This window comes from Motacilla alba, chromosome 1A, assembly GCF_015832195.1.
Source record: "Motacilla alba alba isolate MOTALB_02 chromosome 1A, Motacilla_alba_V1.0_pri, whole genome shotgun sequence".
In the NCBI taxonomy this organism is placed as follows: domain Eukaryota; kingdom Metazoa; phylum Chordata; class Aves; order Passeriformes; family Motacillidae; genus Motacilla; species Motacilla alba.
In genome coordinates, this window is record NC_052031.1 from 7,744,295 (window position 1) to 7,767,816 (window position 23,522).

General features: G+C 40.3%; 2 protein-coding genes and 1 long non-coding RNA gene across 8 annotated transcripts in view; 2 read left to right on the plus strand and 1 right to left on the minus strand.

The window, feature by feature from the left end:
- Positions 1–10,954, plus strand: part of ELAPOR2 (endosome-lysosome associated apoptosis and autophagy regulator family member 2) — a 94,320-nt gene extending 83,366 nt beyond the window's left edge. For all 3 annotated transcript variants that reach the window (XM_038154209.1, XM_038154210.1, XM_038154211.1), the window contains exons 17-22: positions 1,554–1,650; positions 2,796–2,897; positions 5,068–5,194; positions 5,960–6,138; positions 6,782–6,947; positions 9,843–10,954. In XM_038154209.1, the coding sequence (XP_038010137.1) occupies positions 1,554–1,650; positions 2,796–2,897; positions 5,068–5,194; positions 5,960–6,138; positions 6,782–6,947; positions 9,843–9,902 (731 nt within the window). In that variant the 3' untranslated portion in view covers positions 9,903–10,954. The remainder of the gene's footprint in view (positions 1–1,553; positions 1,651–2,795; positions 2,898–5,067; positions 5,195–5,959; positions 6,139–6,781; positions 6,948–9,842) is intronic.
- Positions 10,955–11,205: 251 nt separating this feature from the next.
- On the plus strand, positions 11,206–15,131 carry LOC119708815. Its single transcript, XR_005259225.1, has 2 exons — positions 11,206–14,801; positions 14,836–15,131. It is a non-coding gene; the product is annotated as an uncharacterized LOC119708815 (long non-coding RNA).
- Positions 15,132–17,771: 2,640 nt separating this feature from the next.
- Positions 17,772–23,522, minus strand: part of GRM3 (glutamate metabotropic receptor 3) — a 102,542-nt gene continuing 96,791 nt past the window's right edge. For all 4 annotated transcript variants that reach the window (XM_038154042.1, XM_038154044.1, XM_038154045.1 and 1 more), the window contains one exon: positions 17,772–18,321. In XM_038154042.1, the coding sequence (XP_038009970.1) occupies positions 18,248–18,321 (74 nt within the window). In that variant the 3' untranslated portion in view covers positions 17,772–18,247. The remainder of the gene's footprint in view (positions 18,322–23,522) is intronic.

Consider the following 23,522-nt stretch of genomic DNA (forward strand, 5'->3'; position numbering starts at 1 on the left):
CTCATTGTGCATCCGTCCATGAACTGAAACCCAGTTTCCATTACCATTGTTGTGTCTCATTGTGAGAGACACATTGTAATTCAGGTCACCATAGCCCCTCTCCATGAGTCTTTTGACAATTCACTGTCATCAAAAGCTCTGTTAAAGGTCACTCTTAGGTATGGGTTTCTAGTTCACAAACAGTCATGCCAGTAAATGCCAATATTGTCTCCTGCCACTAGAGGAATGAGGGCAGTCATTGTCTTGAAAAACAAGGAGATAGTCCTAACTTTTTCCTAATACAAAGAAAAGATGCCAAGCTCTTCTGGTGCCTTTTTTTTTTAATCTCAGTTGCTAAATTTTTAAATGGTTGAAGTTTTCCTAAGATAGCAAGGATGTGGACCTGCTGAAGTGATTCCAGAGGAGGCCAAAACATGGTGAGAGGGCTGATCACCCCTCCTGGGTGAGAGAACAGGCTGAGAGAACTGGGATTGTTCAGCCTGGAGAAGAGAAGGCTTCAAGGAGTTTTTAGAGCATCTTCCAGTGCCTAAAGGGGCTGCAAGAGAGCTGGAGAGGGATTTTTTACAAGAGCACGTAGTGACAGAACAAGGGGGAGCAGCTTCAAACTTAAAGAGAGTAGGTTTAGATTAGATATTAGGAATAGATTCTTCCCTGTGAGGGTGGTGAGACAATGGCACAGGTTGCCCAGAGAAACTGTGGCTGCCCCAGCCCTGGAAGCATTCAAGAAGAAGTTGGACCGGGTTTTGAGCAACCTGGTCTAGTGAAAGTTGTCCCTGCCCAGGGCAGGGGGTTTGGAACAAGATGATCTTTAAGGTTGCTCCCAACCCAAACCATCCTATGAGTCTGTGATTCTATCAACTGTTTCAAGAGCAAGTGGAAAACTTCTTTTCTTCAATCTTTTCACCAGTTTCTGACCACTACCACTTCTTCTTGTTCTGTTAATTTTTAACTCCTGGGAAGGATGCAGCCCCCTTTGAACAACTCTCTCTTCTGAAATGTTGCAGTGAAGCACCAATATTTTCTGTCTTCTTTTGTTTGTGGGGTTGGAAGGTTCTCTAAGAATTCTGCTAGCATTTTCCTCCTTTTCAGCTTTTGCCCAAAATCCATGTAGCTCATACACCAGCCTGTCATTTGTTCCAAACTGTGCCATCAAGGCTTGCCTGTGATTCCATAAGGTTGTACACTCAAGGCATATGCTCTGAGGGGTTGCATCAGATATCTTCAGCAGTTCTTTGCCAGCCTAAATTATTTAATGTTTCTTTAATATCCAGTGATTGCTTTAAATTAATATAAAAGAGTAGTAAGTACACAGATGTTTTATTATTTCTTTTTATTTTGCTATGTCTACATGAGGAAATCAGGCTGTAGGCAGAACATATATATCTGCAAAGTTTAGTTAGAAAAAGGTGTGTGTGATGTACAGCAATGCCATTAAATGCTATTAAGTGAGATTCACACCTTTCAGGCTGAGAAAATATTACATATGGACGCCTCAAAAATCCATTAATAGATTGCTTCTTTTAATTTTTTTTTTTTTATTTTTTACATTTTAGGAGCTACTGTTGAAGCAGTGCTGGAAAATATCAGCATCAAGGCAGATATGTTCCCTCCCTCTCCAAGCAAAATACCAGATGTGCATTTCTTTTACAAGTAGGTAAAAAATGCTGCTTATTTCTATGTCAGATGTCTTCATTTGTTTAGAGGAAAGTAAAACTGTGAGGGTGATCTATAACCCACCTTTAATCTTTGCCACTTTAATCAGTATCTGGCTGATATTGATTGACATGTTGAAGATCATCTTATGAAATCAGCAAACACTCTTTACTCAAATTAGTCTTGATCCATAGGAAGTGATCCCAGAGCTTTGATTCACCCAGATACCACTTTCAACGTCCTGTTACTTTCCATATTTTCTCATATATGACTTAGAAATGTCCACTTCTGGTTGCATATTTTCTTTCACTTTCATTTGTGTTTACTTTGATGCTACAAAAAAGGACTAATCAAGATTAGAAGTAATTGTTTCCACATGCACAGCTACTAGTATGCTTTTCCCATTCTTCACTCTTCTCCATAAAAAGAATGCCTCAGTTTGGGTAGGAGGTAGCTCAAAGATGAGCTCAGTTCAGATGTCTACATGCTGGCCTTCATGTCAGCTGTGCTTCTAAGCTGGGACTTATTTGAATATAGGATTTTGGATATCAGCACTTTATTCCTATGTGAATGTTTAAATTATGTGTCTGATTCTGCAAACTGAGTCCCACACCACAAACCCTACTTTGAGCATATTATGAACTTGGCTTACAATGTCTATCATGCTGGAATATGATCTTTTTAATCCCCTTTGCCCTGTGCTATTTCAGCACAGTTTGGTTCTCAGGTTGCCAGGCTGGGAGTGAGCAATCAGAGCCTCTCCAGCAGAGTAACACACCAACCACAGCACCCGTGATTCTCCTTTTCAATCATTCTATTCTGTTCTGTGGGAAAGTTCACTCCTTGATGCAGCAGATTGCAAACTAGCTAGAAAACCAGAGCAGTTCCCTGAGTAGCATCCCAGAGCACTTTGAGATTTAAATGAATTGGTGAGGCCTACCCTGATTCTGTTGCTTGTTTTTTGGTTTTTTTTTTTTTTTTTTTTTGTTGTTGTTTTTTTCACCTGGCAAAGTCAGAAGCATTTTGGTAAAGGGTATTTTGTTAATATTGCAGCTGTATGAGTGTTTTACAGACCTATGAATCAGTAATATCCATTGAATGCAATGGAAATATGTTGCTTTTCTCCTCCTGTTTGACGTTAGGTCTTCAACAGTGACAACCTCCTGTGAAAATGGCCGTGCAACTGTTGTGACAATGAGATGCAACCCCAACAAACCAGACCAAGGGGAGCTTTCTGTGCCCAGGTATCTCAGTCTTTGTGTCCTACTAGTACCAAAAAGCCTTTTCTCCTCAGGTAATCCTTACAAAACTCATTAGTAATTTTATATTATAATAGCAAGGAGGAGTGCTCTCTCCCTCATCAGTTACTTGTTTTTCCTAGGTGTCCATCAGCTTCCAGCAGACCAACTGATCTGTGTTTAGGCTGTGTGGCAGGCTGTTCTGAGCTTAAATGCAAAAGAAAATGCAGTGATGTTTGCTTGTCTTCACTTCTCCCTTATTTCAGTCCCTTATTTTAATCTTTGGCCTTCTGATTAAACTGCCTAGTTGAGGTTTTGAGATGTAGTTTTTCTTCCTTGATCTGCAGCAGTGGCTAGTGAAAATTGTTTTTTTTAAAAAAGGCTAACCTAGTCTAGGAACTTTGAAATCTGCTATTGTAATGCTTTTGTGAGCTCTGACTGTCTATTTTATGTTTGGGGATATATTTATTTATGTGTTTCATTGCTGTATCCTGGCTGGTTTGTACCAGTTGTGTTTAATTTGCCTGACTATTTTTTTCCTTCAGTCTGATTTGAGGGACTTAAAAAAGCTTCTTTCTTCCAAAATCCTGTTTATGCCTGCATAAACATAACTTAAGGTGTATGCATGATTAAAAAACTGCAGAGAAAAAAACAGTAAAATACTCAATACTATTACTCTTTAGCAACACACTGTGATTTTTCAGAAGCTTCCCTCAACTCAGATAACCCTTCTCTTTGGTTATCAAGGCTCATTTTCGTCTGTCTGCTGATAGCTTTTACTCATCCTCCTTCCCAAAAGCTGAGTCCTCTTCCCAAAAGTGAGCAGTGTGACAAGTGTGGGGTCCTTTGGTCCCTGTCCCTCTCGGGACACAGGAACTGTGCCTGCCTGAATGAAGGCAAAGTAGAGTCTACTTCCCAGGTGATGGATGACTGATGGGTATTTGAGCACCTTTGGAGATGCTTACCCCAGTTTCTGAGAGACTTGTCCTACTACAAATTATGTTGGGCAGTAAGTCACTATCAGCTTCTGCATGAAAATTCTTCAGTTGTTCTTTCAGTGCCACAGGATAAACATGATGGGAACTGTGATAAAGCACCAGTAGTGAGGGAGGAACAGCCTACCTTGCTTTTGAAAGTGTGAGCAGGGGCAGAAATGGCACACAGCTGACATGTGTACCTTATCTCAGTTCATGTTGGCTTCTCCTTTCCTATCCCCCTTTGATTAGCTCAGCAGTCAGCTGCTTTCACACAGTGAGGTATCAGAAATATGTCAAAAAATGTAATTCCTTGATCCTCCAGGCATGGTGTTTAGTATCACATGAATACACAGTATAAGATGAAAGCAGTTGAGGAGAAAGGTCTGTCAGTGCTCTTGCCATGTAGGTTGGAAAAATGCTCCATAATTCATAGAGGAATGTACCTGTTGTCAGGTATTTAAATCTGGGTAAGCCAGAATGGGCTTTTAGGGCTGGGGATTTTTCAGCGGTTCAGATCAGGATATCAGGTTTCCAGATAATATAGAATAACATAATTTTAAATATTTTTTTTTCTGCATGAATATATTTCATATTTACATGACCAAACTTCTTGCATGGCCTTTGGCCATTGCTGCTGTTAGACCTGATGTGATACTGATTTTCAGTAGCAAAGTCTACGTGACTGCCCTGCCACTGCCAGTACAACTACCTTCTGCAGGCTGAATACAAAACAGGCCACTAGATTTTCTTGGAGTAAGAGAAGCTGTTATCTCTTCATTAACCGGTGAACATCCTTCTAGTAATTAACCATGACAGGACAAGTCCATTCCATATGGACTAAATCACCCAGACATCATTAGAACAATGGCAGGAGCCAGATAGCAGCATTCAGGTGGAACAGCCACCCTGAGCAGGAGAACAGTGATGGAGGTGTATGCTGGTGTAGTAACACCTCTCCTCTCCCCTCCTCTCCCCACTCCTTTTAGATCTTTGAAAGCTCAACACCTGTTTTCACTTGAAAAATCATTTTACAAACCAGGAAAAATCTTCCCCCAGCTTCTTCCATCTGCTAACTTGATGGATGTTTACCCATTTCTCATACTTCCCATTCCCAGTCTTCAGCAGCAGAAGGTGGATGAGGATGCAAACCCCAGAGTGTTTCTTTCATAACTGATACCTGAACTCTGCTCTCCTTGTAGCTCCTGCCCTGCAGGCACCTGTGATGGATGCACTTTCTACTTCCTATGGGAAAGTGCAGAAGCTTGTCCTCTCTGCACAGAGCAAGACTACCATGAGATTGAGGGAGCCTGCAAAAAAGGATTTCAGGTACAGGACCCATGTCTCAAAGTCAGATGGGCTCATTTGGGTATAACTTGGACTCTTGTTGAGATTTGGTGTGCAAATTGATGTGTGAATGGGTTGGAAGACCTCAGCCTGGGCTCTGAGCTGGCTGGGATGCAAGCTGAGGGAGGAGCTGTGTTGGGACTCAGGAATGTTTGTGTCAGTGGCGGTGTGGTTCCTGCAGGAGAGCTGGTTTGTGCTGGCCAGCTGTGTGAGTAAGGACGTGAGCTCTCAATGCATTCAGATTTGCAGAACAGTTATTTCTGAATGATGGAGTGCCCAAAAGACTTCAGTTGTTTCGAAGCCATAAACATCAGGGGCAGGCTAGGAAAGGTTTCCAAATGTCAGTTCATAAATTCATCCTGCTTGCTGGCAACGTTTGTGCTGCTGCATTCTCTAGTCAAATATTAGGAAGTCCTTCCACAGGTTCGAATTCTCCTGTTGATCAGCAGCTCCTGTGCAGGCACAACTTATTCCCAATAGCTGTCCAGCCTGTGTTGTGTCACGTGGAAACCTATACAGGGGAAGAAATCCTTTTGCCATGCCTGAACCTGCAGGCACAAGCAAGGAGAGGACTGAATAGACAATATAACTGAAAACCTGAAGTCTGAAAACCTGAAGGAAGTGTTTTAGTTTGCTTTCACTGAGAAGTTTTCTGACCCTTCTACCTCAGAACAGCTTGTTTTTAAGTCTAAACAGTTCTCTCTTTTCCTACAAGTAGCTCACTGTTTGGTGTTTTCTGTTTGAAAGGAAACCTTATATGTATGGAATGAGCCAAAGCATTGCATTAAAGGAGTTCCCTTGCCAGAAAAAAGGACCAGCACTTGTGAAACAGTGGATTTTTGGCTTAAAGTTGGAGCTGGTGTTGGTGCTTTCACAGCTGTTCTGCTCATAGCCTTGACCTGCTACTTTTGGAAGAAGAACCAGAAGTAAGTACTGCAATTTTTTTCTATATAAAGGTTAGCTAAAAGTTTGATGGAGTGACTTTTCCTGCATTTATGACACTCTTGATGAGCAGTACCTTGTGAGATCAATCCATTCATACACCAGGTTGATGTTTCTTCTGTCAACGTTGGCTATAAAAAATTTCAGTGAGGAAAGTATAGCATCAACAGTGATTTGCAATGGCATAATTTCCAAACAGGAGCTGTCTTTTTAACCCTTGAGAGTTTGAAGTTGACTTTCGTTTCTGAAGCAACGTGGCTTTCTCAAGCTCTGAAGAGTATCTTTAGTCTAATTAGTCCCTTTCAGCTCGGTAAAAATTTAGGTTCTTGACCATATTTCTTAGTTCTGTTTTGGTTGTTGCCCCAACCAGCAGGAAGCCCTCTTGACCTGCCCTTGGTATTGTGGGAAAACATGATTCTTTTATATGGATGGAGGACTAATTGGGAAGCAAGAGCTCAGTGTATTATTAATACTGTTTTGGTTACATATTTTTAATGATTAAAAAGTATCTAATTTCCACTACCTCAGAAGTAACTATGTGGGAGGACTGCAGACAGATTACAAAACCCCTGAGTATGGGACATTTGAGGAAAAAAAATGTTTTCCTGTGTGACTTTATATCTTCAGGCTGGAGTATAAATATTCCAAATTAGTGATGACAACGAACTCAAAAGAGTGTGAACTGCCAGCTGCTGACAGCTGTGCTATAATGGAAGGAGAAGATAATGAAGAAGAAATTGTCTATTCAAATAAGCAGTCGCTGCTGGGGAAGCTCAAATCCTTGGCAACAAAGGTGAGTAGTAATTACCGATATTAATACAAAAATAATTATTACCTTTTTTATTACTGGACATGATGAGCCTTTGATGCTAATTTCACAGCATTGCAGCCTCCCACGCACACCTCATCCAGTCCATAGTGATCTGCAGAAATCCACAGTCTGGATAAAATTAAGGAATGTTGTAGGGTTTTTGGGTAAATGCTCCTTCCTCCACAGAGATTTCAGTAGCATTTTTTATTTTATGGGTGACACCAGGAAAAACCAGTTAATGGCAGAGAGAACCTTTTTGCCTGGAATCCTCCCAGGCACATCCATTGCTGAGGCAAACACAGCTATTAGAGATACAAAAAATTACCACTGGCAGCACAGGCACCAGCCAGCTGCTTGCAGCTCACCTGGGCTGGCTTCATGGCTGACTGGAGAACCATAATTTTAAGTAGGATTCAGTTGAAGAGAAATCATCTTCATCCAACACAGCAGTCTCCTCCATTTCAGTGGGAAACAACACCAAAAAAGCAATTTTTTCTGCTTTCTGTAGATGTGATGTGGATTGTTGCATGTCTGAATTGACAGCACCTAAGTCTTTGGTGTCCTTTGAACATTTCTGAGAGGAGCCACAGAGAGCCATCATGGTTGATCCCAAAAGTTCTTTGGTCTTTGCTCCAAATGCCTTGAAATCTGTGCTATGGAAAGGGTAGTGTTGTCTTTAAGGGATTCCAGTGGGGGCATCTGTTATGATCAGGATAAAGGCAAATGGCATTTTCCCTTTCAAACAGTTTTGTTGAAGTCAATTTCTTAGAAAGTCTCTTAAAAGATCATAATAAAAATTAAGTTTAAAACATTGTACTCCAGTTTGTGGTCCAAATAATACTTCAGAATACTGAATTTTTCCCTTGTATCCCTTTTTTTTTCTTTCTGTGATTGAGTGCAATATAATTAAAACTTGTGTGCTGCCTTTCTTGTACCTTATTATCCTCTTCTCTTCATTCTTTTACTTTTTTTTGTTTGACTGGTATCCTCTTGCCACACTACCTGCTCCTCAGATATCCCTCCTAGGAAAAGTTACCATTGCACAGATAATGTGCAGAACTTTCCCTTGACCCCAGCTTGACTATTTGTCCTGCAAAATCAATATTTTTCCTTGTGGAAAGGGGCAGAAATTCAATAGTAATTCTTAATTCAATATTGAGAATATTGAAGATGTAAATAAAATCAAATCACATAAAATTTTCTGGTGATGTTGCAAAAATAGAATTAAGCTTTAGTACTTCAGTACTCAGACAACTTGAATGCCTACTTGGAGTTTTTTAATTTTCCTATATCCACTGTAGCAGGCTTCCTGAGTGTTCTCTCCTTTTTCAACAAGCTTGTCAGATTTTTCTAAGCTTGTTCCTTTTTTTACTGCTAGATAACAATAGCTGGCAAATTCAACTTCCAGTACCTCATTAGCTTTCTCAGCTCTGTGTCCTGTACTCCTGCAGATAACTCAAATTTAATATATATTTATCAAAAACAAATGTTATAGGCGCTGCTCTTCATTTATGCAAAAGATGAAGAAATTAATGTCCTGCTACATATGCATGTAAAATGTAGAAAAAAAAAGACATGGAGGAAAACGGGAGAAAAAGGAAAAATGTAAAATGAGAGAGAAAGAAAATCTGCAGTGTCCTAACTATATGTTCAAGCTTCAGGCTATGGCATTTCTGCCAGCATGTCACAAAGATATCAGTGGGTTTGAGTACCCAAGGGATTGAGGGCTAGGCCTGTAATATAGAAAGGGATGACTTATTTTTAATGAGAAGATATGAGCCAAATAATTACAAACCTGTTTCAGACTGGGGGCTGTTCTAGTTGTGTCTGTTGTCTCCAGCACGACAATACCAGGCTCTTCAGAACATATGTTTTTCACTAGACTAGCACAGGACAATTTCTCCCCATCTTTCTCATGTCTTCACCAGTCTGTCCTGATCTGTGTGAGAGGGCTTTAAAAACCAGATTATGAAGGTAGTTCAGGACATTTTACATTCTATTTGGGTGTGTATGTCCACATTTCTCGCTCACCCTGATGCCTGTCACCCTGATTTTTTAAGACTTTGCTAAGCCTTCTGATGTTTTCATTCTTGTAACAAACTTTCTCACACACAATTCTGTAAATAACTTATGTTTTGCATTCTTTCATGGAGGAGGAGAGAATTGATGGACTCTTGGTCTGTCCAGTGTCATTGGAGAGGTGGCACTGTCACCCTCCAATCCACTGTCACTTTTGGAAAACTATAAATGTTGGAGTCAGAAAATAAAGGTCCCTCTTTTTTGTTCACCTGGAGAGCAGCAGTGTCCGTGTCGTCTTTTCGTGTCGTATTACGACAGATGCCTGCTGGCCAAATGGCCAAGGCTGTCACCCAGCAAATGAAAACAGAGAGAAAACTCAACTCTCAAGCCCTGATTTTAAGATGGAAGCTGATGTTTTGTCTTGTGGGTCTCCCAGAGCAGTTGTTGAGATTGAATCCAGGAGCAAGGCAGTGGTGTTCACACTCACTTGCTGTGCTTCAAGCACTGTATATATTGCAGGAAACACATTAATAAGTGATAATTACCATAGAGATGATTACCCTGCAATTCCCCAACTCAGACTACCTGTCCTATTCTGTGAATATGAAATGCAGACTTTCCCTGTACCCTCTAAAATAAGTACCATGAACAATAGCTATAGCATAATTTTATTGGTTTTGCAAATTTTTACAGAATTAGCAATGTTATTAAATATTAAAGGGTCAAACTGTGCACTTAATTACCACAGTAAAAATAAAGCGAAGTTTTTGACAAAGGATATTGAGAGAAGTGATTGTGCTGACTGCTGGAGAGATTTTGAGGAAATCCAGTTGATGTGAACCTGTCTTTCCATTGCAGGAAAAGGAAGATAATTTTGAATCTGTTCAGCTGAAATCTTCAAGATCCCAGAATATATGAAGAATTAATGCTGCCTTCAAAGGAACAAACCTAATTTCTATTTTTACAGGACTATATTTTAAACATATTCTGGCACACATTATGGTGGTGATCTTGGTGAGAAATGCTTGGCCTTTTAGGAGCAAAGAAGACAGGAAGCAAACCAGAAAATTGGATTGCCTTACCATGTGATTGAGTACCTTGCCAAAAAAAGAAAGCAGATTCTTGGATTCCATACTGGGAATGAAATTCAACTCAGGAAGAGATCTACATACTGCAAATAACATGAATTTTTTACATTTACCTGGGCAACACTCAGGCATGCCATATGATTTATAGGTACCTTTTATTTCCTTCTCATTCCTGTGCATATTCCTAACAAATTATTTTCAGAGAGGCCTGCAACCTCCTGCAAAGGTTGTGTGTTGTTGTTTACTGATATAACTGTGAGTCTTTCTTGAAATCAAAATTGTGAATGGTACTCAGACTGAGCCTCGGGTGAGTTTTGAACTTTGGAAAATACTTTTGATTTTAATGCTTTGAAGGTCTGGATGGTCTGTGTTGACCTCTAATGCAAGAGGAATTGTGTTGCACCTACAAATTGAACCCATTCAGATGCCTAAGTCATGGCCACCAGGGTTGGAGTAAAACCTAGTGCTATTAAATTTAAACTTGGTTAACAGCTGTTGTGTGAATTGAAGGTCTGGGCCCATGAGTTTGTAGGCAGTAGCAGGTTCAAACTCTATAGAGATGTAAAGTGGTACCTACAGTGCAAGTTGCACTTATCCCTCTCTGTGGAAGCTTGTCCTTTCAAGAGAGGTCTTTGGCAGATTCAGTGTTCTCCCTTGGGCTGGGTAAATGTCACTTTTCCCAGGGCTGGGAAGCAGCAAAACCTGAATTCTGGAGGTACAGCAAAAATCTCTACTTTTGGGAATCAAGGATCAGCTCTGTCACTTGGGAGGCTTGTTAGAAATACCCAGCCTCCTTTATTCCTGGGCTCACATGAGGATGAGGGAGGGAGGGATGGATGGATGGATGGATGGATGGATGGATGGATGGGTGGACGGATGGATGGATGGGTGGATGGATGGATGGATGGAGAGAGGGGTGGGTGGATGGATGGATGGATGGATGGATGGATGGATGGATGGATGGATGGACGGATGGATGGACGGATGGATGGATGGATGGGTGGATGGATGGATGGATGGATGGGTGGATGGATGGATGGATGGATGGATGGGTGGATGGATGGAGGGGTGGATGGATGGATGGGTGGATGGATGGATGGAGGGATGGATGGAGAGAGGGGTGGGTGGATGGATGGGTGGATGGACGGATGGATGGATGGGTGGATGGATGGATGGATGGATGGATGGACGTCCAGCAGAGCTGAGAATAGGTTATGTAGTTGCACAGCATCTAAATGCATCCTGTGTCAGTGCAAGTAGCAGCTCTGGAGGAAAGGCACAAAGTGGTGCCTTGGAAACTGGAGGCGGGTGGACTTTTCCATAAAATCAGCCACATTGTGAGCATGTGATCTTCATAATATCCACAGTGATAATTTCCTGAAATTCCCTCTGAGGTCGAACTCAAAGGAATCTGAAACTTAGGCAAAAAATATTTGAGTAAAATTATGCAAGACTTGTACAGAGCCAGAGAAAATGAGTCACGATTCTTGTATTGACCTCTGGTCAGACTCATATTTCCATTACAGCAAATTTATGTGAATTGTGGAATGCAGCAAAACCAGAAAAGAGACATGGGCAGAAATGGTCTTTTTACTATAAGGAATATAGATTTTTGATTTTATATGACTGAGCTAGGTCTATCAATAAAAGGGGGCCCACTTTTAAGTAAAATTTAAATTAAACTGAATTTTCTGCACTCTAAATATTTTATTATACTCTAGATGTGAACAAAAATTTTATGAAGTTTAGATTTTTTTTTTCATTAGGGAAAATTCAGCTGTTATTTTATAGTTCCAGTCAAAGAACACACACTTTACTCTTTTGATGGGAGATCCTTTAGGCATCTTAACTGAAGTGGTGTACATTTTCTGTTGGTCTTGAAAAGGCACTTCACTTTCCCAACAAAGATTTTTATGGGGTAATGTTGAATGTATATTAAATACACATTCCTTTTTGTATATTTTGTACCATTGCACACTTATTATTGTACATTGTATTTGTTGTCATGATGTCATTTATATATGGTTGTCAAAGATGATATGCTCACAGAGTAAATGGTTATGGCTTTGGGATTTCACTTCTTGAATCTTTTATGAGGAGGGGTTTTATGTTGTTGATTTTTATTCAACTAGTGTGTTGTAGCATCAAAGATATATATCTGATGGACATTCATAAAATAAAGTAAAAATATATTTGAAATTTTGGACTTGAGATGTTTGGTGGCACTGCAGCCTTTCCTGTACATTGCTGGTCTTCAGTAATGAGTAGAGCTTTTCACTGCCATCAAGTTGCATTTGTTTACATCTCCTTTAAGTTTTCCCTTTCTCTCTCCATATGTTTTCTCAGCCATAATTACAGTTCATTCTCCAGAACACCATTTCTTTTTTTATTACTGGACCCATATCCCTGTAATGCAGAAATGCCTTAATTTTTATGAACTATATTTAATTTGACTTAATACCGCACAGGTTTCATTGGGTTCCCTTCTCTTTCCATTATATTTTCCAAATAAAATGGAGTGGAATTTTTTGACAGCTGTGACAGACTTTGCTGTATGACTCTTCTCAGCTCTGCTTCCAAATGGTTTATCATGATGTTGTTGAACATTCTCCCAGGCAGTCTAATGGTGTATCAGGTGCAGTGCTAACACAGTGGGAAGCAAACCAATGCTGTAAACTTTTTTTACCTTAAAATAAGAAAGCTACATTTTCCAAGAATTAAGCAACCGTAAACTGAAATATTTGAGCTGACTTCTGCTATTAATTTCTTTCTGTTAAAGATGTAGTAGAGAGGGGAAGTTTCCACTTTCCCATAAGAGACAAATTTTGAAAGCCTTTAACAGTTCACTAAAAAGTCAGCTATGTGTGACCTCTTCAAGTGCTCTGCCAAAATATACTTACAGCAACCTCCCCCTTTTCTTCCGCATGGAATCACACTAAAAAACTGTTATATGATGCCATAAAACAACGTGAATCAGTCTGTTATGTGTTCCCTTGATTAAACGGAATACATTTTATTGCTGCATTTGCATGCTTTTCTTTGAAATCTGGAGTCAAGCAACTGAATCTCTTTGAGGATTAAGCACATTTTAGTGGTGTCTGTATAAATTATTGACAAATTAGCAGAACATCATTGTCTCAGCTTTGACACTGCTTGCTAGGGGGGAAATGCACAAAGAATGTGTTCTGGCTTGGCTCAGATTGTGTTAGTTGGTGTTTGTAATATGGAATACAATTGATTAAGGTTTGGGGGAAACTATGTCTTAGAGCCACAGAGGGAAATTCTTCCCTCTGTGAGTAGCTTCAATGATCTATAATCTTTGTTCAAAGAAAGGATTTTACTATTTGCTTTTGAAAAACAGGTTCTGGGATTCTTTGATAGTAGAGGGGAAAGTTTGCAGGTTTTGTCCTTCCAGAGCCAGTAGTACCTGTAAAATCAAAGTACTTAATTATAATCTGATAGCAGCAGATGTCACCATTTAGGAGCCAGTGGTTGTTGACTCTTCTCCAGCAGTGACCAACACAGATGTTTCAATGTAAGTGTAGAAGCAGCTACAATTCATGTTGACATACCAATGGGGATATCCTCCTCAGCAAGGAATGCTGCTGGTTGTTCCATATCATGAAGCATGCAGGACTTAAATAGTCATTCTAGATAATATTTGACAACTTCTCTGGGAAGCACATTCCAGTCCCTCACCACCTTCAGAGTGTTTTCTCCTAGCATGTAATCTAAACACCCCTTGTTTTGGTTTAAAAACATTCTCTCTTGTTCTGTTATATTAAAAATAACTTTTTATAAGCCCCCCTTAGGTACTGGAAGGCTGCAATGAGGTGTCCCCAGAGCCTTCTCGTCTCAGTGATAACCTCAAGAGAACTCTTGTGAAGTTCCGTTTATCTTTGGTGGTATTCTCTCTTAGTCTTTCCCCTCGTGTGCTCCATTCACTGAATTCCCTTGTCTTTATCTCTTGTTGAAGACTTCTGAACTGTGCTGCTTTGGTAAGATGTAAGGGGAGAGGAATGGAAATAAAAGGAAGGCAGTTCATCCTAGAATATGCAGTGTGTGTCTCAGTGTACAGTGACATCCTCAGTCACCTGGCTGGATGTGCCCACACTGAATTCATGCAGCAGGAACAAGGGAGACACAAGAATAGAGGTGATTATAGGCTGCCATTGTGTTTTGGTTGTTCCTCAGGATCTGTACATTAGGAGCTCATCGGGAAGAATTCTCTAAGGTCCGTGTTCTGTGAGGCTGCTGCTGTAACAGCACCTAAAAGCCACAGCAGGGTTTTGTGATGTGTGTTTGCTACCCCATCCTTTTCCTCTTGCAGAACCAGCCCAGCCTAGTCCTGGCCTTTTCTTCTTGCAGTAAAAAAGCTCAGTTTTGCCTGTGCTTGTGTTGCTGAGAAGCTTTGAGGTGGCTCTGGATAAACAGCTTCTGCCCTCTGTCTTGCAGACTGCTGGCAATGGCACCACGGACATCAGACTGTCTGTGGTGATGAGTAAAGGGTTTGCTTTGGTCTCCCTTACTGTAATTGTACTAATTGAGTGAAAGATTGCAGTGGAAGTCTTCCACAGAGCTGACATTTCTGGGTGTGGTCAAGGTATTTTGGACATATTTTTTCTGATTTCCGGAATTTGTTCCATTCTGGGGGAAGATAATATATATTAAATAGCTTTTGATTTTTCAATTTCAAAAGACAATTCATTTTTAAATTGGTTTGGCTATAGTGAATATAATAGCCAGTAAATTGGTTTGGCTAGAGTGAAACCATCTGTGTTCAATTAATTAAGGAAAAACAATCGCTGGAAGAAAAAATAAAATATTTTGCTTTTCCACAGTAGACTTTGGTCTTGCTTTCAAAATTCACTGAAGATTTAAAAACCAAACAACTCTTCTAGAAAAACCAAACCAAACCACCAAAAAACACACCCAAACCCATGAAAAAAGACAAAAAACACCACAAACCTTGTTTATTTCAGATTGCCCTGCAATAAACTTTTTGAGTCTTATTTTTCTATTCTGCTAATGAATAAAATGTGATCAGTTTTTTCACAAACCTTTCTGCAATTGTGATTTTTCTCAGAGGGCTCAGGTACTTGGAACTCATGACTTCTGAGTAAAAAACTGAAATTTTCTTCAGGCTCCAGTTAGACATTGTAGATGCTGATTTAAGCCTTGCTCTCATTCACAGGATTTCCTCTGATTTCAGCATTTTACTCCCTGGCGTGCAGGGCTCAGAGCAGTGTGATTACTCTTAAGGCTCACATTCAGGGTACTTGGGAGGAACTGTGATAGGACCCCTTCTCCTTTGAGGTGAATTGCTCAAATCTTTAAATATGATAGGAAAATAAAGGTACTGGAAAAGGTTTGTACTCTAAATTAAAGTTTTACATAAATGGGTACAAAAACTATAAACTTTTATAAGTAAACTAAAATAGTGATGTGAGACAACAGCAAAGAAAAAAAATTAAAACTCCCTTTCTTAAAAGGTTTTCATGCCCGTATGTTGTGGAAAGCCTCTGCTTTGTCATTTCCCTTTTCTGTCCTGCTATGTTTTGAAATTGGATTACTTCATCAGGCAATACCAAACAATCTGCATCTGTGGACATCCAATTGAAAGCAGTGAAAAGCTTTCAAGACAAAGCCAAATAAAGTACAAGAATGTCAGGAACATTCAGTGGGGATGGAAGTCCAGAGCTCTGCATGTTTTGGTTGTTGGGTTTTTTTTTGTATGAAAACCCCATATGCAAGTGGCTTTCAAGCCAACTAAGTATTCATAGCAGGTGTTCAGACACAGACACTGGGTCATTTTGTCAATAGTGCTATCAAAATGAATGAAAACTCCAGCACAGTGAGATCCTCCCCTGCTATAAATTAACTTCAGTAAAGTAAATTTTGATTCTGGGGCTGGAATTCATCTGACACAATGCCTTAATTTTCAGTGCAAACTCTACGATCTGAGCAAGCTGTGCTCACCTTTATTTGGAGAGTTTCATCCCTGCTTGAAGTGTCTGCCTGAGAGAAGCTAGGGGAATTATGCCTACTTCCTTCCACTGAGGACAAAGAGAGAGGGGCTGACAATCTCAGATGTAGCTATTTACTTAGTCCTTGTAAACAGTGAGTGCTAGATGAGGTGCATTTGACCCCGATTGTGGCTTTCCATAAAAATTGAGAAGAAACTCTCATTGGCCTGGGCATTTTTAAGAGCTCCATAAAGATGAGACATCAGAATTATGGTCAGATATTCTGACCTTTTGTCACATGTGACCAGCCTCTTAGTCCAAAAGAGCACACCAAAGTCAAATGAATGCAGCTGCCCAACCTGAGGTGCTTTAAGAGGTCTTGGTTGGAAAGGAAGACTCCCAGCCTTTAAAAACCTGACCGTGGGCCCTGCATCAAGGTGAGAAGCAAGCCTGAAACATCAGGCATGCCAGAGGTTGTGGAGAGAAAGAAGCTGAATGCAGAGCTCTGCAGGTAGAGTGGGCTGATCTGTGCACATTCTGGGGAAAGTCACAGGGATTCCTGCTCTGGACAGTGATGCAGAGGCTTAAATGGCTGCTTCTGTCATGGAAGTGTTGACATCAAGTGGTCTTTGCTGGTGGACTTGTGGATGGTTAGAAAATACAAGCATCCATCTATAAGTGGGAATTTCAAGTACCTGCATCTTTAATTTTTGCATTCCAAATGACAGCTACTTCCTTTGCCAGCTCAGCTCTAAAGAACTTGCCGCTTTCCAGAAATGTGTGGAAACATCTGCAAGTGCAGGAGAATTGGGCTCCAGAGAACATGTGCATCCCACACTATGTATCCATGGTGTCTGACTTTGAAGCCTTGCTGGTGTTGCCTTTGAAATCAATGAGAATTTTGCTATTGACCTCAGCTGGAATGAGATCAATGGGAACAAGCCCTTAGGTAAATATGCTCAGACACATTAATCAAAGGTGTGTTTGTTTCCTTAATGACTTTTTAGACCTGGCAGAAGAGAGGATTTCAGATTGTTTCAATAGAGTGAGGGCAGCTTTAAGAGTGCAGTTTCAAAAGCCACATTTTGAGGTATTTTGCAATTGCCTAAGTAGGTGGTATGTGTGTCTTGAAGCATTTGGTTTCAACGCAAAGGTCACCCCAGAGACGTGTGTAAATGTCTCCTGCATTTCTCTTTTTTGACTTTCTGGTCTCTGTGGTGCTCCAATTACCTTTCACAGCACTGTTGATGCAGACAAGCTGAACCAGCTTTGTTTTGGCTGGAGATATTAAACAGTCTTAGCTAATTTTCTGACAGATTTTCTTCCAACCTCATCTAAATTCTCTTTGTTTTTATATGCTACCAATCTATTCTGTGCATGACAGCATTTAGTCGTGCCAAATGAATGAACCAGGAGTCAAAAATTTTTTGCTAGTACCTCAGTAAGATGAAATTAGACATTTTTGCTTTTGAAAATTGCCCTCTATTTTAATAACAGAAAATGAAACTGAGGAACTTTAATAATGTGGGAGTTTTTTAAAAAGAGGGAATTTCTATATGACTTTGAAAAAGCATTAATCATAAGCACATATAGTGTGATATGGATTTTATAGCACAGGCACCCACCAACACACAATACCTGAGTACACACACTCCAGAATTTTTATCCTTTTTACCTAACCTCCTCTCTAGAAAAATGTAATGACCTTGAGAGAGTAAGAAACAAAAAAACCATGCTGAAAAACTTTTATCTTTTTATTATTGGTGCCTTTACATTAATACTGCTGTTTTGTGCTGAGAAAACCAATCTGTTACACGTAAGGTAACTGTAATATACAACATAGAAATGCAGTCTAAGTTAATTACAACAAGGAGCTACAAAAAAAATTCGTAGGAAAGAAGTCACCTAACATTGCAACTGTGCTTGCAACAATCACTCCCTTACTGCAGGACTATGCACATTGTGAACCATGGTTATTTACATGTCCCTTACAACCGTTAACAACAGAAGGGCTAAAATCAGTCTAAAAAGTTCCAGAACGTCACTATATACTGTACAATCCTCAAAAATAATTTATTACACTGTTTCTAAAAAAAGGTACTAATTTTGCTTGGATGTCTTTTGTTTTCTGGTGTTCTCTGGAGTGCACAACATGTGCAAAAATTTGCCTAACAGTCTAAAAACTCAAGAACTGAACCACGAGCCACAATCACAGGGATGAAGTGGTGGAGTCCAGAACTTCCCTCCCGTTGCACACGGTTGGCACGTACATACTGGCAGATGCTGGAAGAGAGAGAGAAGGGAAAATCAACTGACTTCCACACAGCAAAAAGGGGCAACACACATGATTAGAATCTGGGCTGGTCTGGACCATCTCACCCCATTTAACCACGGTTCCTAATGAAAAGTCACTGCCTGTGTCAGCAGCAGAGCTGATGGAGGTGCTGCTTGCAACTCTACATGGCAACTCAGACCTGAGGCTGAAGCATCCTCTGAAGAAACCTGATTTCACTTTGCTGCCTGCTGGGAGCACAGAGGGTGATTACACTTCTCCAAGAAGTGTTGGAATAAAATACATGATTTTTTTTTTCCCCTGATGATTCTGTGCCACTGGGTCTGACTTTGTAGCACTTTTCATGGTAGTGTGAATTAATACAGCTATAATGGTATTAAAATACCTCAGTAGAAAAAAGTGAACCTTTGGATTTTTTGTGTTTTATGGGCAGGAAATGCTAAGGTCTGATCCTTTGAGTTTTTATTTAATTGGAGTGGACATTCATGAAGAAAATATATGTAGTTTTAAATCCGGGAGATAATCTACCATATTAGAATTCTGTGTCAATCACCTTTTAATTAATACAAATAAAAATTCTAAGAACATACTGGGTGAAGTGAAGAAATGTTTCAATAACTGAATTAAAAAGCAAGATTATTTCTCACCTAATCCCAGAATTATTTCTAACTATAATACACTTCACTGCTAGGAGCTCTGGATCAGGATTCAGTATGCATCCAGAGGTGAGGACCAGATTCTGATAAACTTCTTTGTGTGGTAAAACATTTTATACATCAGTTTTTCATTGCTTTAGTGGAATTAGGTGACAATTAAATCTGAGTACAACAATCTGTTTCCAAATGTATTTGTATTTTGAGCAGGGAATATATTACTCCATTTTGCTTAAATCTTGTGGATTTTAATTTAAAAGCAAATTGTTTTGCCCATCTTTGTTGAAATTATCCATTGGGCATCAGGAGCATGTTTTCAGATACTCTGTGACATCTCTGCTCAGGGCACCATAAAGCTGCTTTTTGAAAGATACATTAGGTTAATGGTAACAGTGACCTAGAGAAATGTGATGCCTTCATCAAAGAAAACACATGGCAAGCAATGACTTAGTAAACTCAATCACCCAGTGTAAAAAGCAATTTATGCAGCTGACAAGGGCATGCTCAATCTTCCACATCTGCTGCTGGCTGCACTCTGAGTTGCACACTGTTTCTGTGAAGATGCTCAGTATGATTTTTAGAAAAAATTATTCTTCAAATCAGCTGGTATTTTTCATTCTTTCATTGAATGAATAAATATTTCATGGAAAACAGAATTGATTTAACAAAAGAAATTTAGAGGCATCTACTAATAACTAATTTAGGGGATTAACCTACTACTCAGAGGGCAGGACATCTTCCTTAAACAGGAGACCCAAGAATGAGCCCCTCTTTTGGAGTAGGTCAATGGAATGTGATCTCTCACAGCATGGATGTGTGCTGTGAGTCACAGGTGTGGAGGAGCTGTTGTATGTAAAAGACCATAGGGCATCATGTCTGTGATTTCTAAAAATTAATTTGTATTCTGTATTCTGGTTTTATATTCTGTTTTTAACTGGGTATAATGTGACAGCACAATGACAGAAACTCTTTTTAATTGTTATTTTGTTTTATACTTTTAAAGTATGTTATTTTTATTTTCTACTTTTTGTTAGATAATAGAAAAATCAGTTCTGCTCAGGAAACCTGATTCAAATCCCTGTTCTACTGCAGTTTGGCTACAGGCAAAAGCATTTTGTTTCCACGAACATCAGTCACTTAACCAGAAATTTTTTAGCTTCAGGCTTTTTTTTTTTTTTTTTTTTGAAGTCCAACACACTGACAAGCATGAATAGCTCAAATACTATGGTATCTGGGTCAGGAGGATATCAAAATTGGACAGAAATATATGGTGGTAGGCGAGAAATGAGTGGCCTTGCCTTTTAAGTTTCCAGGCTTCCTGCACAGCATGCAGCTCTCTTGCAGTGCTGGGATGCAGTTATTAACTCTGCTGGGTGGGGTAAAGTGTTCACACCGAGCATCCAGCTCTCCTGAGACAGAACAAAAGACCTTGCTTTTCATTACAGACCTCAGCAGCGTTAATCACTGGCCCCGCAGGGTTCTGAGCTACACTCTGTGTCTGATAGCAGCCAGCGAGGGCTTTCCTGGAATACTGCTGCATATGCAAGACACGCTTCACCTTCATTCTGTGTTGAGACCAAGGACAGAAGTGTGACATCAGCAGAAGCTGATTTGGCTCAAGTTCATGCTTTTGATCTCCCTCTTCCTGGCTGTCCCTCATTTTGCTTAGATAATCCAAGGAAAAGAACCAGAGGTACAATGCAAGAGCCCAGCACTGCCCTGGTGACCTTGCAGCTTTGCCTGCACAGCCAAGAACAGGCAGATCTGAATTTGCTGCCTGTGTGCCACTTGGAGTCACAGAGCCAGAGAATGTCCTGTCTTGGAAGGGACCCACAAGGGTCATGGAGGCCAATTCCCCTCTCTGCACAGGGCAACCCCAGGAACCACACCATGTGCCTGAGAGCGTTGTGTCCTCTACTCATGCTCACAGCTGGACAGCTGTGACTTAATCTCAGTTATGTCAGGGCTAGTTTGGAGCCAGGCCCAGGGAAATAAATTCAGAAGGAAAAAAAATTGCAGTCTGTCTATAAACAGTAGGTTCAATTCTCCTTGTGACCCCTGTGCGGGCCACCTGGAGGAGCTCAGCTCAGTGTGCAACTCTCCATGTGGACCTAACTTAGATAAATGACTTCTGGGTGTAAAAGCTTAGTCTGAATCATGAAGGTGCTTATGAATTCAGGAAGGTGAGTTCTCCCTGAAGTTTTATGCGTGGTGAAGCTCATAAAAGAGGAAAACGGGGGAACATCCCAATGGGGGAGGCATTGCTGGGGCAGCAGAACTTATGCAGCACACTGCCAAATGGGAATTTTCAGAACCAAAACAGTGTGTACAAATATAGACATTTCAAAACATGTCCTGTACCCAAGCACAGCCTCTATTTGGCTTAAATCTATATTCTTTTTTTAGTCCACACTTCAGCTACCAAAATGATCAAAGCTCAACACAAACACAGACTACCCAAAAGCATCATGAGTGCCACCTTTTCTCAGGGACCAGTTTTCATGGCTCAGGAAGCTGTGTTAAAAACTGTCTGTTGTCACTTGCTGTTCAAGAGCCACCCTGCTCATGGCTTTCATGATCAATGGAGTGAAGAGGTGGTGGCAGCCCTGAGATGCAATGGAGGTGGCAATCTGTGGAGATAGGAAAAGCACTGACCTCTAGAGCTCTGATAATGTTGGAGATGGCTTTTCAAAGTTACTAGAATGCCCCAGAGCTAATTCTGATGAGTTTGATATTAAGAAGTTTCTGAGTGATGAAAAATGCCATCAAGACCAAAATAAAAATAAGCTGACAGCCCCAGGAGTTATGAGAGGAATATTTTAGACAAAGATTAGAAGCAATTTGGAGTTTTATAAAGGACTAAATAGTTAAGAAAAATAATGGAAATTTATTTGAAATAATTTTAAATTAATGTAAGGGAGTAAAGGAAGATTTTTCATCTTGAAAATATTGTCACTGTGCTAGACAGTGTTATTTTCCCAAATAATTGTCCTAGATGGAAACTATCAGGCTGTTTCCTTTGTGTGTGATGGACCTTTTAGCCCTACTTCCATGTCTTCCCATGGTCTAAAAAGCCCAACAAGGTGAGCAGCCCTGATTCAATTAGGTGGAAGCAGTAAAAGTAAATAACTGCAGCAACCTTTCTAAACAATTAGGTTGTAAGAGATTGTAAGTCTGGATTTTTATGCTTTTCTTAATGTCCTCAAGCTGTTTGCAAGCCTGATAATGCAGGTTTTCATGTGAAGATGCACACTGAGGATGTCTCTCAGCTGCCTGCATGCTTACACACACGTGTTATTCAGCCATTAAAATAAAAGTATCAAGTTCTAAAATGCAATCCAGAATCCAGTAGAAAGTATTTATGAATCAAAATTATTTCTGACCAAGCTCATTCTATAGCATGAGAGTGTTAAAAAACTTGGAAAGACCACTTACACAAAATTGATAAAGAATGAAAAGAATCTCAATGGGAATTACCATTTCACCAAGGGACCACACTTCTAAGAGTTTTTGGGAAATGATTTGTCTTTTGGGAGTGTTCAGCACTTCAGGCACATAGTGCCATCTCATTAAATTTTCCAAAATAGCAAGGAGGGTTTGCTCTCTAGTGTCAGGACTGGATGCAGTCCTGACTGATGGCACTGGGGACCTATAGAGCCAGATGGCTGATCTCTTTTTTGAGGACCCTGGGAATTCTTGCAGTGTGTTTTGGGATGGAGAGCCAGGAATGGCTGGGATCCCTTCACTTCCTAATCCTGCTAATGTGATACATAGCAGGGTGCCAAGTTGCTTCCATGCTTTGTGTGAAATCTGAAGTGCCCAAGCTTTTGAGACAATTTTGAAATTTAGGTGACTCTCCAAGACCTCAGGCTAGATTATTGTGAACTTGCTGGAAAAGCCTTGCTTTGTGCCTCCCTTTCCTCTGTTTCTTATTCCCCTCCTCTTTATACTTGTAGTGTTCTTTGCAATTAGATTTCCAGGGTGGACACGCTGTCCAGAGAGCTCTGTGAATGGGGTGCTGTGTGGTCCCATCTTTGATGAATTTAGTTAGTTAGGCTAGACAAAGAAAAAATCCCAAACAAATATACAGGTGACTGTTTTTTTTTTTTTCCTTTTCTTTGTAATCCATAAAACTCTCTTAGCAACTCACCCAGAAAAGCAGTGACAGCCTCAAAACAAAATCACAGCTGTGAACCTGCTTGTGATGAAGAGAGTAAAGATGGAGGAAAGAAGGGAATCAGAGCAAATGAGTTGTCCTTGCAACAGAGCACTGATTGCTTCTCCAGGCTGTGGCACTGACAAAGGCCATTGATCATACTCTGCATACAGATGCAGTTTATGGCATCTCGTGGATGCATTTTCTGCAGCCTTGGAGCCTTTCTTTATAATGCAGGTGATGAGCCATTGAGAGCACGCTGTGTGGTGGCCCAGATCCTGTCAGTGTGCTGCTCTGACAGGAATTCTCCAAGGCAATCTGCTCCTGTCACACTGCCAGAGCGACAGTGGGACACGGGGGCTGCTTGGTGTGGGCATCAGGC